General features: G+C 68.6%; 1 protein-coding gene across 1 annotated transcript; it reads right to left on the reverse strand.

The window, feature by feature from the left end:
• Window positions 1–1,488: 1,488 nt before the first annotated feature.
• On the reverse strand, window positions 1,489–13,205 carry LOC128829596 (uncharacterized; the record flags this gene model as incomplete). The annotated part of the gene is made up of 10 exons (XM_054015069.1): window positions 1,489–3,130; window positions 5,286–5,424; window positions 7,122–7,283; window positions 7,625–7,707; window positions 7,872–8,031; window positions 9,285–9,523; window positions 10,138–10,413; window positions 12,486–12,890; window positions 13,000–13,029; window positions 13,129–13,205. Coding segments are annotated over 10 exons (2,023 nt in total), but the record flags the coding sequence as incomplete, so codon positions are not given.
• Between the last annotated feature and the right edge of the window lie 255 nt (window positions 13,206–13,460).

Genomic DNA, 13,460 nt, shown 5'->3' on the forward strand with positions numbered 1-13,460 from the left:
TTTCCCCCCACCAACCATTTGCCTGGGCGACCCACCGTCACGTTCCACCCGTCGCTGCCTGTAAGGTCACCACCCCACGCCTAGGCAGCATGGGGAGACACCCCCCCCCCCGCCCACTGTAGAAAGCCCTGCCCGAGAGACCCAACTAGCAGCCCCCTGGGAGGCTCCCAGCTCACGGGGCGTCCCTCCAAGAAAGTGTCATGGCAACAATGGGGCTCCTCTGTGAACTACCGGGACCGACTCTGCTCCTGAACTCCCGGGATTGACTGTGCCTTGGAGTCCGACCCTGGCTCCGGCCTCACAACGCGACCCACGTTTTGATCTCTGGTCCTGACGTCGGGCCCCCAACCCCCTGACTGCCGGCAATTTTCCCTCCCCTCCCCGGCACACAACAATGTTCATCTTTAATTTTTCTCCACCCACCACCATTTTTCTCCACCCACCACCATTTTTCCCCACCAGCTCCCCCAAGAGGCTGTAAGGGCTCTGCCCCGTTTAAAGGCCGGAGGCCTGCTCAGGGATAAGCGCCATCTGGGGCCGGGTCATGTGTGCTCTATAAAGAGCTGCGAGGAGTTGAGTGGCGTGGTGTTGCCAGGCCAGGCCAGGCCAGGGCATGGCTACAGAGGAGTTCAAGGTGCAGTAGGAGGAGACCAAGGAGGTAGGTGTCTAACCAGGAGTTTCCTCTTCCAGGGAAGACCCACAGTGGGACCAGGATCATGGACTGGGCAGCTGGGCTCAAGGAGACGCCTGAGGCAGTGCAAAAGTCGACGGAGCCCAGGGCGGGTAGGAGGGTTCGTCCTTCTGCACTGGGCTGGAACTCTTGCATGGACCACCAGTAGTTATGGGGCTGCTGCCAGCCTTGATCTGGCCACCAGGAGGTGCTCCAGGACACTGCGTCCATACCAATGCTGCACCGGCGGGAACCTAGCTGGACTCACCTGGAGGTGATTAACCACCTAGGTGGTTGGCAGCTAATTGGCGAATGAGCACCTGGTCCACAAGCGGCTCCCGGAGCTCAGTGGGAGATGGGGCTGCTCCGAAGTTGAAGAGCTCCAGGAGGGGGCGAATCCAGCTCCCAGGAGAAGACGTCTGTGTGGTCGATAACGTGCAGGGGCCGAGGGAGGCGGTGGGACTCTGAAGCTAGCAGAGGGGAAATCCCTCTTCAGGGCTGGGAGGGGAGCAGAGTCTGGTGGGTTATGGGGGGGAGAGGGGTCCTGGGTTCTATCCTTAGCTTGGGGTGGGGGGGAATGGGGATAGTGGTTAGAGCTGGGAACCAGGAATCCTGGGTTCTCTCCCCAGGGTGGGGAGTGGGGTCTAGGGGATAGAGCAGGGGGGCAGGGGACCAGGACTCCTGGGTTCTCCCTAGGCAGGGGAGTGGGGTCTGGGGGTTAGAGCAGGGGGGCTGGGAGCCAGGACACCTGAGTTCGCTCTGTGGCGAGACGGGCATGTTCCAGATGCTACTGAAATGACTCAGGCGACAACCACAAACCCCTTTGGGTTTTTTCTTTTTATTCGCTGCCGGGAAGAGAGTTTCTGTTCATTTTAAATAAAGACTGTCCCCATGGAGACAGAAACCAAGGCAACTGCAGCATCTTAATGCGAGACCGTGACCCCCCCCCCACACCTCCCATCCCCTGGGACAGGACCCGTTCTGGAGCAGATCCAATCATTTCCCATCTCCCCCACACCTCGATCCATTCCTCCTCCCTCCATGGAATAGGTCGTCTGTGATTCCCCCCCCCCCACTGCCGCACAGAATGGATCCGTCCACATGTGAGCCTGTAATGGATTGGTCTATTTCTCCTTGCTCCATGAAATGGTTTGGCCCTTGGTGATTCTCCCACCTCAAGGGAATGGTTGGGTCCATTCCGCCCCCCCCCCATGGAATGGATCAGTCTGCGTGTGTCTTTGAGCTGTGCTAGAGCACTCACCCTCCTTTTGGTGGAATGGATCGGCCCATTCCACACACACACCCCCATCGATGGAGTGGATCAAGCCACATCTGGTGGCTCCCACCTCCTATGGATCAGTCCATCTGACATTGCTCTATGCAGGGAGTGTCTCTCCTCTCCCCCCCCCCCCACGATGGAATGGATTAGCTCAATTTCCTCCCCCTCCATGGAATGGGTCAGTCCATGTGTGGCTCTGTGAAGAGTGTTGGCAAGGTAGAGTGGACAATACCATTGCAATGCTGACATGGGGTATGCAAAATTACCAGTGGACAATACCATTGCCAAAGAGGGCACTAGTGGACAGCACCATTGCACAGACTAGTGGGGGGAAGGGTACCAGCAGAGTAGAAGGTATCAGTGCAGATTGTGAATGGGGGAGGGGAGAGAGGAAAGTACCATTCATTGAATGGCAGGGGGGGGGAGACACACACAAGACGAATGGAAGGTACCATTTCACAACCCAGAGGGTAGGGGACAGGAGAGGATTATACCACTGCATAGCTGATGGGGGGAGGGGGAGGAAGAAATGGCAGGTACCACTCTGAGTAGATTAGACAGTACCATTAGTCAAAATGGGGAGGGGAACAAGAGTGGAGAGTACCACTACATAGCTGGGCCCTGGTTGAAGGGGTGGTGAGGAGAATGGAAGGTACCATTGCACATCCAGATGAGGGGTGGGTGGACTCTCCCAGGCACTGAGAACATCCTGAGCTGGGCGGGGCTGGACTAGGTCCTCCTTCTCACCTCTCCGCCTTTGCCCCGCCCCAGGCTGCCCCCTTCGTCATCCTCTGCCTCCCCCATGCAGACGCCCCTCAGGGCCCGCGAGAGGCGCTCCTTGCTGGGCACCAGCCAGGGCCCAGGGGCTGGTTCCGAGAGGCCCCTCCAGACCTGCTCCCTCTGGGGGGAGAGGGACCCGCTCTCTCCCTTCCTGGCCTCCGCTTCTGCCTCCTTCCCCGATGCTGGCCAGCCCTGCTCTGCGCCCCGATGGTCCCGGGACCCGCGTTGGTGGCAGCGGTGGGATCCTCGCTCAGCACTGCTGGGAGAAGCCTCCAGGCAGGACCTGGCGTCCCGTCCCCAGCATGGAGACCTCTCGCCCGTGTCTGCTCTCCAGCCGTGTGGTGCCGATCCACCCTCTGGCATCCGGTCCCGCCCGGCGGGGCTGGGGATGTGCTCACGGTCTGGAGAGGGGAGAGAGAATGAGATGGGGGGGGAGGGATCAGGCCCAGAGAACATAGTGTAAGACCCCCCCCGCATCCTCCCTACAGTTACCCTGGGATCGCTTCCTTAGGGTCCTGCCCCCTGGGATCAACCCTGTTTTCTGGGGTGTGTGTCCCCCCTCCCACCTGCATGTCCTTGCCAACATCCGTTCAGACAGTTTGGCTAAACAGCGAGGGGCTGGTGAAGCTGGGGGGGGGTTGGTAGTGGGGGGGGTCTCCTGGGGGGTACAACAGGGTCAGTGATGGGAGGGTGGGGGTGGTCTGTGGGGAACAACAGGGTCAGGGCAAGGGTCCACAGTTGGGGGCCAAGAACAGAGGGGGGGTTACTCATATCCCCATCTATGGGGGGAGGGGGAGTATCAATCTCTCTAGCACTGGAGAGATTCCCCCACCCAGGAAACAGCACTGAACTCCACATTCCAGGGGGGGGGTCTTGTCAGGATTGGCCTAATGCTCTGATCTGGGGGGCGCAACTGGATTGGCCCATTGCTGTGACTGGAATGGGGGGGCTGGATTGACCCACTACTCTGACCTGGCGGGGGAGGAATTGCCCATCGCTGTGACTGGGATGGGGGCGGGGGCTGGATTGGCCCACTGCTCTGGCCTATGCGGGGAGGAATTTCCCATTGCTGTGACTGGGGCGGGGGCTCGGTCGGCCCATTGCTCTGGCCGGGGGGGGGCAACCCACCAGTCACGCTCCAGCCGTCCCACGAGGCAGAAGCAAGGCTCGCCCCGCCGGGAGTTGGTGACGCACAGCGCCAGGCTGCAGAGCGGCGTCGCTGTGGGGGGGGCGCACACGGACACTGGGGGGGCAGTACAGATGGGGGGACATCAGGGATGGGGGGCAGAACGGGGCATGGGGGTGCCGTGAATAGTGGGAGAGGCAGAGGGGCATGGGCAGGTGGGGGGTGGCCAGGGAGGGGGGGCAGAGAGGACATGGTGGAAGGGGTAGGGGGGCCCAGGAAGGGACAAACGGACAAGGGGGGGATGTGGAGGGTCGGAGTCAGAGAAGGGGCAGAAAGGGGGGAGAGAAATAGGATGAGTATTGAACCCTGAAAATCTGCCCCCCATTCAGAGACACCCCCATGGGGGGAGGGGCAGGGCGGGGGCAGAGGGGTAAACCAGCTCCCGGCTATTATACACTGTTCCCCCAGACCCCACTGCCCCCCATGCACTGGGACACCTACTACCCCCCTAACTATGGGTTGCACCATCTGCCCTCGGATGGGAGGGTGTCATGATGGGGCTGACCCATCTCCCCAGGGATGCAGGGGGGGTCACTGAGGGTTGCGCCATCTCCCCAGGGATGTGGGGGAGGGTCACTATGGGGTTGTACCACCTCTCCCGGGATGCAGGGGGGGGTCACTGAGGGTCATACCATCTCTCCAGGGATGCAGGGGCTGTCACTGAGGGTTGTACCATCTCCCCTGGGATGTGGGGGGAGTCACTGAGGGTCATACCATCTCCCCTGGGATGTGTGTGTTTGTGTGGGCGGGGGTCATTATGGGGTCTTACCATCTCCCCAGGGATGCAGGAAGGGAGTGTTGCTGTGGGTCGTACCATCTTCCCTGGGATGTGTGCATGGGGTCACTATGGAGTTGTATCATCTCTCCATGGAGGGCGGGGGAGAGGTTCACTATGGGGTCGTACCGTCTCCCCAGGGATGCAGGGGGGGTATCACCAGGGTTCGTACCATCTGCCCTGGGATGTGTGTGTATGTGTGTGTGTGTGTGGGGGGGGGGTCACTATGGGGTCATACTATCTCCCCAGGGATGTGGGGGGACACTGGGGGTTGTACCATCTGCTCTGGGAGAATCAGGGGAGGTCACTATGTATCATGTCGTGGGGGAGGGGAACAGCGGGATGGTCATATCATCGCCCCAGTAATTGAGGGGAGCACACTATGGGTGGTACCATTTTCCTTAGGATTTAGAGGAGGGGGGAAAGGAACCTCACTTTAGATCATACCATCTCCCATGGGATAAGGGGGAGAGGATATTATTGTGGGTCCTACCATCTCCTTTGGGAGGCGGGTGGTGGGGAAATACCACCTGCCCTCAGTTTTGGGGGGACACAGGCTGTAGCGGGAGGGAGGCGGGGGGGGCGCAGGACTCACCGTAGTCAGGGACGAAGCCGTCGCCTTTCCTGAGCACCAGGCGGATGCGGCTGCCCCCCCGGCGGATCTGCTCCACGGCCCGGGCGTGCGTCATGCCCAGCGTGGGCTCCCCATTGATCTCCACCAGCTGGTCGCTCACCTGCCCCGGAGACTGACGCTGCAGTACTGGCCCCCGGGCCACATCCCCGCGCCCCCCGCTGCACGCCGCCGCCCGGCCCCACTCCCCACAGCACGGCGCCCCCCAGCGCCCGGCCCCACTCCCTGCCCCACAGCGCCCCCCAGTGCCCGGGCCCACCTCCAGGGGAGAGCGCCCCCTGCCCAGCCCGCCCCCCCCCCGCAGCACGGCGTCCCCCAGCCCCACTCCCCACAGCACGGCGCCCCCCAGCGCCCGGCCCCGCTCCCCGCCCCACAGCGCCCCCCAGCGCCCGGCCCCACTCCCCACAGCACGGCGCCCCCCAGCGCCCGGCCCCACTCCCTGCCCCACAGCGCCCCCCAGTGCCCGGGCCCACCTCCAGGGGAGAGTGCCCCCTGCCCAGCCCGCCCCCCCCGCAGCACGGCGTCCCCCAGCCCCACTCCCCACAGCACGGCGCCCCCCAGCGCCCGGCCCCACTCCCCACAGCACGGCGCCCCCCAGCGCCCGGCCCCGCTCCCCACAGCACGGCGCCCCCCAGCGCCCGGCCCCGCTCCCCGCCCCACAGCGCCCCCCAGCGCCCGGCCCCACTCCCCACAGCACGGCGCCCCCCGCTGCACGCCGCCGCCCGGCCCCACTCCCCGCAGCACGGCGCCCCCCAGCGCCCGGCCCCACTCCCCACAGCACGGCGCCCCCCGCTGCACGCCGCCGCCCGGCCCCACTCCCCGCAGCACGGCGCCCCCCAGCACCCGGCCCCACTCCCCACAGCACGGCGCCCCCCAGAGCCCGGCCCCGCTCCCCGCAGCACGGCGCCCCCCAGCGCCCGGCCCCACTCCCCCCAGCGCCCCCCAGCGCCCGGCCCCACTCCCCACAGCACGGCGCCCCCCGCTGCACGCCGCCGCCCGGCCCCACTCTCCACAGCACGGCGCCCCCCAGCGCCCGGCCTCGCTCCCTGCCCCACAGCGCCTGGCCCCACTCCCCACATCCCCGCGCCCCCCGCTGCGCGCCGCCGCCCGGCCCCACTCCCCACAGCACGGCGCCCCCCAGCACCCGGCCCCGCTCCCCGCCCCACAGCGCCCCCCAGCGCCCGGCCCCACTCCCCACAGCACGGCGCCCCCCGCTGCACGCCGCCGCCCGGCCCCACTCCCCACAGCACGGCGCCCCCCAGCGCCCGGCCCCACTCCCCACAGCACGGCGCCCCCCCAGCGCTCGGCCCCACTCCCCACAGCACGGCCCCCCTCAGCGCCCGGCCCCACTCCCCATAGCACAGCGCCCCCCAGCCCTCGGCCCCCACCACCAGGGGAGAGCGCTCCCTGCCCAGCCGCCCTCCTCCCCGCAGCACGGCGCCCCCCAGCGCCCGGCACCGCTGCTAGGGGAGAGCGCTCCCTGCCCAGCCCCCACCCCGCTCCCTGCCCCACGGCGCCCCCCCAGCGCCCAGGCCCACCTCCAGGGGAGAGCGCCCCCTGTCTAGCCCCCCTCCTCCCTGCAGCACAGCGCCTCCCAGCGCCCGGCCCCACTCCCCACAGCACGGCACCCCCCAGCGCCCCCCCAGTGCCCGGCCCCACTGCTAGGGGAGAGCGCTCCCTGCCCAGCCCCCACCCTGCTCCCTGCCCCACAGCGCCCCCCCAGTGCCCAGGCCCACCTCCAGGGGAGAGCGCCCCCTGCCCAGCCCCCGCCCCGTGCCCCCCCCCAGTGCAGGCAGGTACCTGTATCTTGCCGCTCTGCTGGGCCGGCCCCCCCTCCAGCAGCCCCAGCACGTAGATGTCCATGTTGTATTCACTGCCTCCCCGCAGGCTGAACCCGAAGCCAAGGGGGCCACGCAGCAGCTCCACCGAGTAGCTGGGGGGGTCCTGGGGGGCCGACAGACACTGGGGAACGGGGGTGGGGTGAGTGCCTGTCTGGGACCCCCGGGCCAAGGGTCTCAGGCTCTGATAGCAAACCCGCTGCCCTGCCCCTCCCTCCCCCAATCGCCACCTGTCCCCCCCCAGTCCCACCCCTCCCCCCATATCTGCCCCCCCGCTGACCTCTCCCCTCCCCCATATCTGCCCCTTTGCTGGCCCCAACCCTCCCCCCATATCTGGCCCCTCCGCTGACCTCTCCCCTCCCCCATATCTGCCCCCTCGCTGGCCCCACCCCTCCCCCATACCAACCATCTGTCCCCCTCCATTGGCCTTCCCCCCCCATACCAGCCCCTCTGCCTGCCCCCTACCTGTGGTTGGGGCAGCCGGCACCCCGGCCTCCCGGCTCCCTCCTCCACCTGGATGTCGGCCCCGTCCAGGTCGCTGGAGGCAGCTGGGGAGGGGGTGGGGGGGTCAGTGGGTGTGGGAGGGGGCAGCAGCCTGCTCCCCCACTGGCCCCTCCCTCGCACCCCCAGCCCTCTCCCCTCCCCCATTCCCAGCCCCTCCCCATCCCCCACCGTTTCCCCCCCTCCTCCTGGCCGGGGGGGGGGCACTCACCTGCGTCCCTGGGTGGGGGCAGCATTCGCAACCGGACCTTGGCCCCCGCCTGGCGAAAGAGGCCCCCGAGTTCAGGGTGGGAGAAGCGGGCCAGGAGCCCCCCGTCCTCTGGACGCTTCCCGCCGGGGGGGGTCGCCGCTGGGCCCGGGCACCAGCCTGTCTGCTGGGCGGGGGGGGGAAGGGTCAGTGAATGGGGAGGGGGGCGCCAGCTCCCCCCAAATCCCCCCCACTGGTGAACTGAACCTCCTGCCCACAGACCCTGCCTCCCCTTCCCTTCCCCCTCACGACCAGACTCCCCCCTGCACTGACCGAACCTCCCCCCCCAGACCCAAACCCCTTCTAGAGACCAGACCCCCCCTGCACTGACCCAACCTCCCCCCCAGACCCAAACCCCTTCTAGAGACCAGACCCCCCCTGCACTGACCCAACCTCCCCCCCAGACCCAAACCCCTTCTAGAGACCAGACCCCCCCTGCACTGACCCAACCTCCCCCCCAGACCCAAACCCCTTCTAGAGACCAGACCCCCCCCTGCACTGACCCAACCTCCCCCCCAGACCCAAACCCCTTCTAGAGACCAGACCCGCCCTGCACTGACCCAACCTCCCCCCGAGACCCAAACCCCTTCTAGAGACCAGACCCCCCCTGCACTGACCCAACCTCCCCCCCAGACCCAAACCCCTTCTAGAGACCAGACCCCCCCTGCACTGACCCAACCTCCCCCCCAGACCCAAACCCCTTCTAGAGACCAGACCCCCCCCCCGGCATCGGCCTCCCCCAGCAACCGCCCTTCCCCCCAACCCTGCCCCCCAAAAACACTGTCCCTCCCCCTCCTCCAGGCAGGGCTCCACCCAAATTCTCCCCTCCCCCCCCAAGCTTTCAAACTTGAAGCTCTTATCGGGGGTCAATATTTACCCAGTGGGGTGGGGGGAGGTCTGGGCAGGAGACAGACGGGGAGAGGAGGGGGAGTTGGTTGTGGGGTAGGAGGCAAAGTGTGGGATGTGGAGGGCCGAGGGGGCAAAAGGGGCTGTGTGCGGGGTGGGGGAGAGGGGTTTATGTGGGGGGAGGGGGCGCAGGGCGGGTTGTGGGGAGAGGGGCCTGACTGAGGTGGGGGGCCTGGCAGCAGGGGGCCGTGCGGGGTAGGGGGAGTCGAGGGGAGTCTGAGTATGGAGGTGGCAGCATTCGGGGGGGAGGGGGGTCACGTGTGGGGTGAGAGACACTCCCAGCCCCCCCATTTCTATCTCCCCTCCCAAAACCACCCACTCAAAGTTACAGACTCTCCCTGTGTGTGGGGAGAACCCCCCTCCCTCAGGATGCAGCCCCCCCACCGCACCCCCAAAACCAGGACAGGAGGAGAAAGGCCGGTGGGGAAAGCTGGGGGGGCAAGAGGAGGGTATGGGGGGGTCGGTTCAAACCCTGGACGTTTCGCAGCACGGACTGGACCCTTTGCAGCATGGCCGGCCGTGGGGCGGCGGGGGGAGCCCCCTGGTTCCTGGGGGAGCACAGGCGTGGGGCGGGGTGTCCACGGGCCCCCCAGCTCGGCCGCCTTCGTCCCCGAGGAGTTTCCAGGACAAACAAGCTGGGCTGAGAAAGTCAAGGACACTGGGGCGTGGGGGGGGGGAATGTGGGCGTGGGGGGGTTAACCCTTTGGGAGCTGGGGGGGAGCGCCAGGCCTCTCCCAGCAGGGGGTGCTGTGGGGAGCGGGAGGGGGGAGGAGAAATTCCAGAGCTTTATGGGGTGGAACAGGTCGCGCCCCCCCCCCATGGGTGCCCGCCAGCTGCCTGGGGAGGGGGGCGGAGCCTGACATGGGTCAGGGAGCAGAACACAATGGGGTCTCTTGTGCCAGGTGGGGGGGAAGGGGCTCAGAAACGGGGGGGGGGGAAGGGATAGCTGGGAGTATGGGGGGGAGACAGCTTCCCCATGTCCCCCACCCCACCCAGGAGTCACCCTGCCCCTCCAGCTCCCTGCCCCTCCCCCTGCAGCCCCCCCCGATTGCCTCCATCATCCCCCCCATCATGGTCCCCCTTCTTCGCATGCCCCCCATCTTCCACCCTCGCAGACCCCCTGCCCCCCTTCACTTCCCCCGTGGAGCCCGTCTCCCCCCCAGCTGTGCCCTCAGCCCCTCCCCCACTGCTCCGCAGACCCCCCAGCCCTGCAGACCCCCCCAGTCCTAAGCACCCCCAAACCCATCCCCCATAGCCCCCTCCCCCAACCTGCAGCCCTCCGCTTCCAACCCCGCCTTCCCACCGTGCACCCCCCCCCACTCACCTGCTCTCCCGGCGCTGTCCGGGGCCATGCTGCCCCCCAGCTCCCTGGGGCCCCCTGCGGGCTGGGGGCGTCGCGGCCTCCGGGCCTCCCCCCCGCGGCAGCGGGCCGGGCACAGCAGCACGTCCCTGGGTTCAGGCCCCACAAAGCTGGTGACGGCCAGGGTATCCCCGCTGGGACCCCCCCAAGAGCCCCGGGGCCCCCCCACCCGGGGGGGATCCCGGCAGGGGGAGGGGATGGAGAACAGGGGCTCCAGAGGGGGCTGGCGGAGTCCAGGACCTGCGGGGAGGGAAAGAAAAGGGGGGGGGGTCAATCAGTACGGAGTCCCCGAAAATTACCAACACCCCACAGCTCCCCTTGCTGGGAAAGGCCAGAAGCTCCCCAACAGCCAGCGCCCCCTAGTGGGTCAGGCGGGAAGTGAAGCAGCCAGAGGCCCCCAGCGCCCCCTAGTGGGTGAGGCAGGAAGTGAAGCTGCCAGGGCCCCCGGCGCCCCCTAGTGGGTGAGGCAGGAAGTGAAGCTGCCAGGGCCCCCGGCGCCCCCTAGTGGGTCAGGCGGGAAGTGAAGCTGCCAGGGCCCCCGGCGCCCCCTAGTGGGTGAGGCAGGAAGCGAAGCAGCCAGAGGCCCCGGCGCCCCCTAGTGGGTGAGGCAGGAAGCGAAGCAGCCAGGGCCCCCGGCGCCCCCTAGTGGGTCAGGCGGGAAGCGAAGGAGCCAGGGCCCCTGGCGCCCCCTAGTGGGTCAGGCGGGAAGCGAAGGAGCCAGGGGCCCCCGGCGCCCCCTAGTGGGTGAGGCAGGAAGCGAAGCAGCCAGAGGCCCCGGCGCCCCCTAGTGGGTGAGGCAGGAAGCGAAGCAGCCAGAGGCCCCGGCGCCCCCTAGTGGGTGAGGCAGGAAGCGAAGCAGCCAGAGGCCCCCGGCGCCCCCTAGTGGGTCAGGCGGGAAGCGAAGGAGCCAGGGCCCCCGGCGCCCCCTAGTGGGTCAGGCGGGAAGCGAAGCTGCCAGGGCCCCCGGCGCCCCCTAGTGGGTCAGGCGGGAAGCGAAGCAGCCAGGGCCCCCGGCGCCCCCTAGTGGGTCAGGTGGGAAGCGAAGCAGCCAGGGCCCCCGGCGCCCCCTAGTGGGTCAGGCGGGAAGCGAAGCTGCCAGGGCCCCCGGCGCCCCCTAGTGGCTCAGGCGGGAAGCGAAGCTGCCAGGGCCCCCGGCGCCCCCTAGTGGGTGAGGCGGGAAGCGAAGCAGCCAGGGCCCCCGGCGCCCCCTAGTGGGTGAGGCGGGAAGCGAAGCAGCCAGGGCCCCCGGCGCCCCCTAGTGGGTCAGGCAGGAAGCGAAGGAGCCAGGGCCCCCGGCGCCCCCTAGTGGGTCAGGCAAGAAGCGAAGCAGCCAGGGCCCCCGGCGCCCCCTAGTGGGTGAGGCGGGAAGCGAAGCAGCCAGGGCCCCCGGCGCCCCCTAGTGGGTCAGGCGGGAAGCGAAGCAGCCAGGGGCCCCGGCGCCCCCTAGTGGGTCAGGCGGGAAGCGAAGCAGCCAGGGCCCCCGGCGCCCCCTAGTGGGTCAGGCGGGAAGCAAAGCAGCCAGGGGCCCCCGGCGCCCCCTAGTGGGTCAGGCGGGAAGCGAAGCAGCCAGGGCCCCCGGCGCCCCCTAGTGGGTGAGGCGGGAAGCGAAGCAGCCAGGCCCCCCGGCGCCCCCTAGTGGGTGAGGCGGGAAGCGAAGCTGCCAGGGCCCCCGGCGCCCCCTAGTGGGTCAGGCGGGAAGTGAAGCAGCCAGGGCCCCCGGCGCCCCCTAGTGGGTGAGGCGGGAAGCGAAGCAGCCAGGGCCCCCGGCGCCCCCTAGTGGGTCAGGCAGGAAGCGAAGGAGCCAGGGCCCCCGGCGCCCCCTAGTGGGTCAGGCAAGAAGCGAAGCAGCCAGGGCCCCCGGCGCCCCCTAGTGGGTGAGGCGGGAAGCGAAGCAGCCAGGGCCCCCGGCGCCCCCTAGTGGGTCAGGCGGGAAGCGAAGCAGCCAGGGGCCCCGGCGCCCCCTAGTGGGTCAGGCGGGAAGCGAAGCAGCCAGGGCCCCCGGCGCCCCCTAGTGGGTCAGGCGGGAAGCAAAGCAGCCAGGGGCCCCCGGCGCCCCCTAGTGGGTGAGGCGGGAAGCGAAGCAGCCAGGGCCCCCGGCGCCCCCTAGTGGGTGAGGCGGGAAGCGAAGCAGCCAGGCCCCCCGGCGCCCCCTAGTGGGTGAGGCGGGAAGCGAAGCTGCCAGGGCCCCCGGCGCCCCCTAGTGGGTCAGGCAGGAAGTGAAGCAGCCAGGGCCCCCGGCGCCCCCTAGTGGGTCAGGCGGGAAGCAAAGCAGTGAGGAGTGGGCCCCCCCCAGTGCCCGCAGCCCCCATTACCTCTCCGCTCCACCAGCAGGATGACGTCCCCGGCCCGCGTGTGCTGCTGCAGGACGTTCTCCACCTCCCGGGGCCCGAGGCCCCTCACGTCGGCCCCGTTCACTTTGGCCACGAGGTCGCCCTCCTCCAGCAGGGGGCAGCGACCCCGGTCCCAGATCCTGGCCACCTGGGCCCCGGGTCCACCGTCCTCCGGCGCCTCCACCGTAAACCAGGGCCCCGTGGCGCTGCGGGGCAGGGGCACCGGCGTCAGCCGGCCGGGCGGGGGGGCGCGGCGGGGAGGCGCCCCCTGGTGGCGGGGTCTCCGCTCCGCCCGCTCCTCTTCCTCCCCCAGGCAAAACTCAGCGCAGCAGCGGACGCCCAGGCCTCGGGCCCGGCGGGAGAGGGGGGGGCCCGGCGGTGGGGGGGCTGCAGGGGGCGGCAGCCCCGTAGCAGGGGGGTGGCCGGCGGGCCAGCAGGGTGTCCGCGCAGCGGAGACAACGGCAGGGGGAGTCCCGATGCGTGTACTGGAGGATACAGCTCCCGTCCACCACCACCACCACGTTCACTGCGGGGCAGAGAGGGGAGAGTTAATGGGGCACAGCGCGGCGCCCCCCGTTGCCTGGGGCAGGGAGGGCGTGGTGCCCCCTAGCGCCCCCCCACTTACCGCCAGCCACTGGTGCTGTCTCTGCTGCCGGGATTGGGGGTTCAGGGGCCCGGTGGGGGCTCTGGTGAGCGCTGCAGCTGGGGGGGGGAGAATACATTGTGGGGTTAAATATGGGGGGGTCCCTTCCTCAGGCAGCCTTATCCCCCTGGAATCTGCTCCCCTTTCCCACCCCCCACAGCCCCCCGCCTTCCCCTAGAGCTCCCCCCCTACATGCACTGCCCCCATACCCCCCACCCTGACCCCCTGGATCTCCCCCAATTGCCCCTCCCCCAGTATCTCCCCACCCCAGCTGCAGCCCCTTAGTCCCAGATCATCCCGTTCCCTGCCCCACA

The sequence above is a fragment of the Malaclemys terrapin genome (genome assembly GCF_027887155.1).
Source record: "Malaclemys terrapin pileata isolate rMalTer1 chromosome 20 unlocalized genomic scaffold, rMalTer1.hap1 SUPER_20_unloc_5, whole genome shotgun sequence".
Lineage (NCBI taxonomy): Eukaryota > Metazoa > Chordata > Testudines > Emydidae > Malaclemys > Malaclemys terrapin.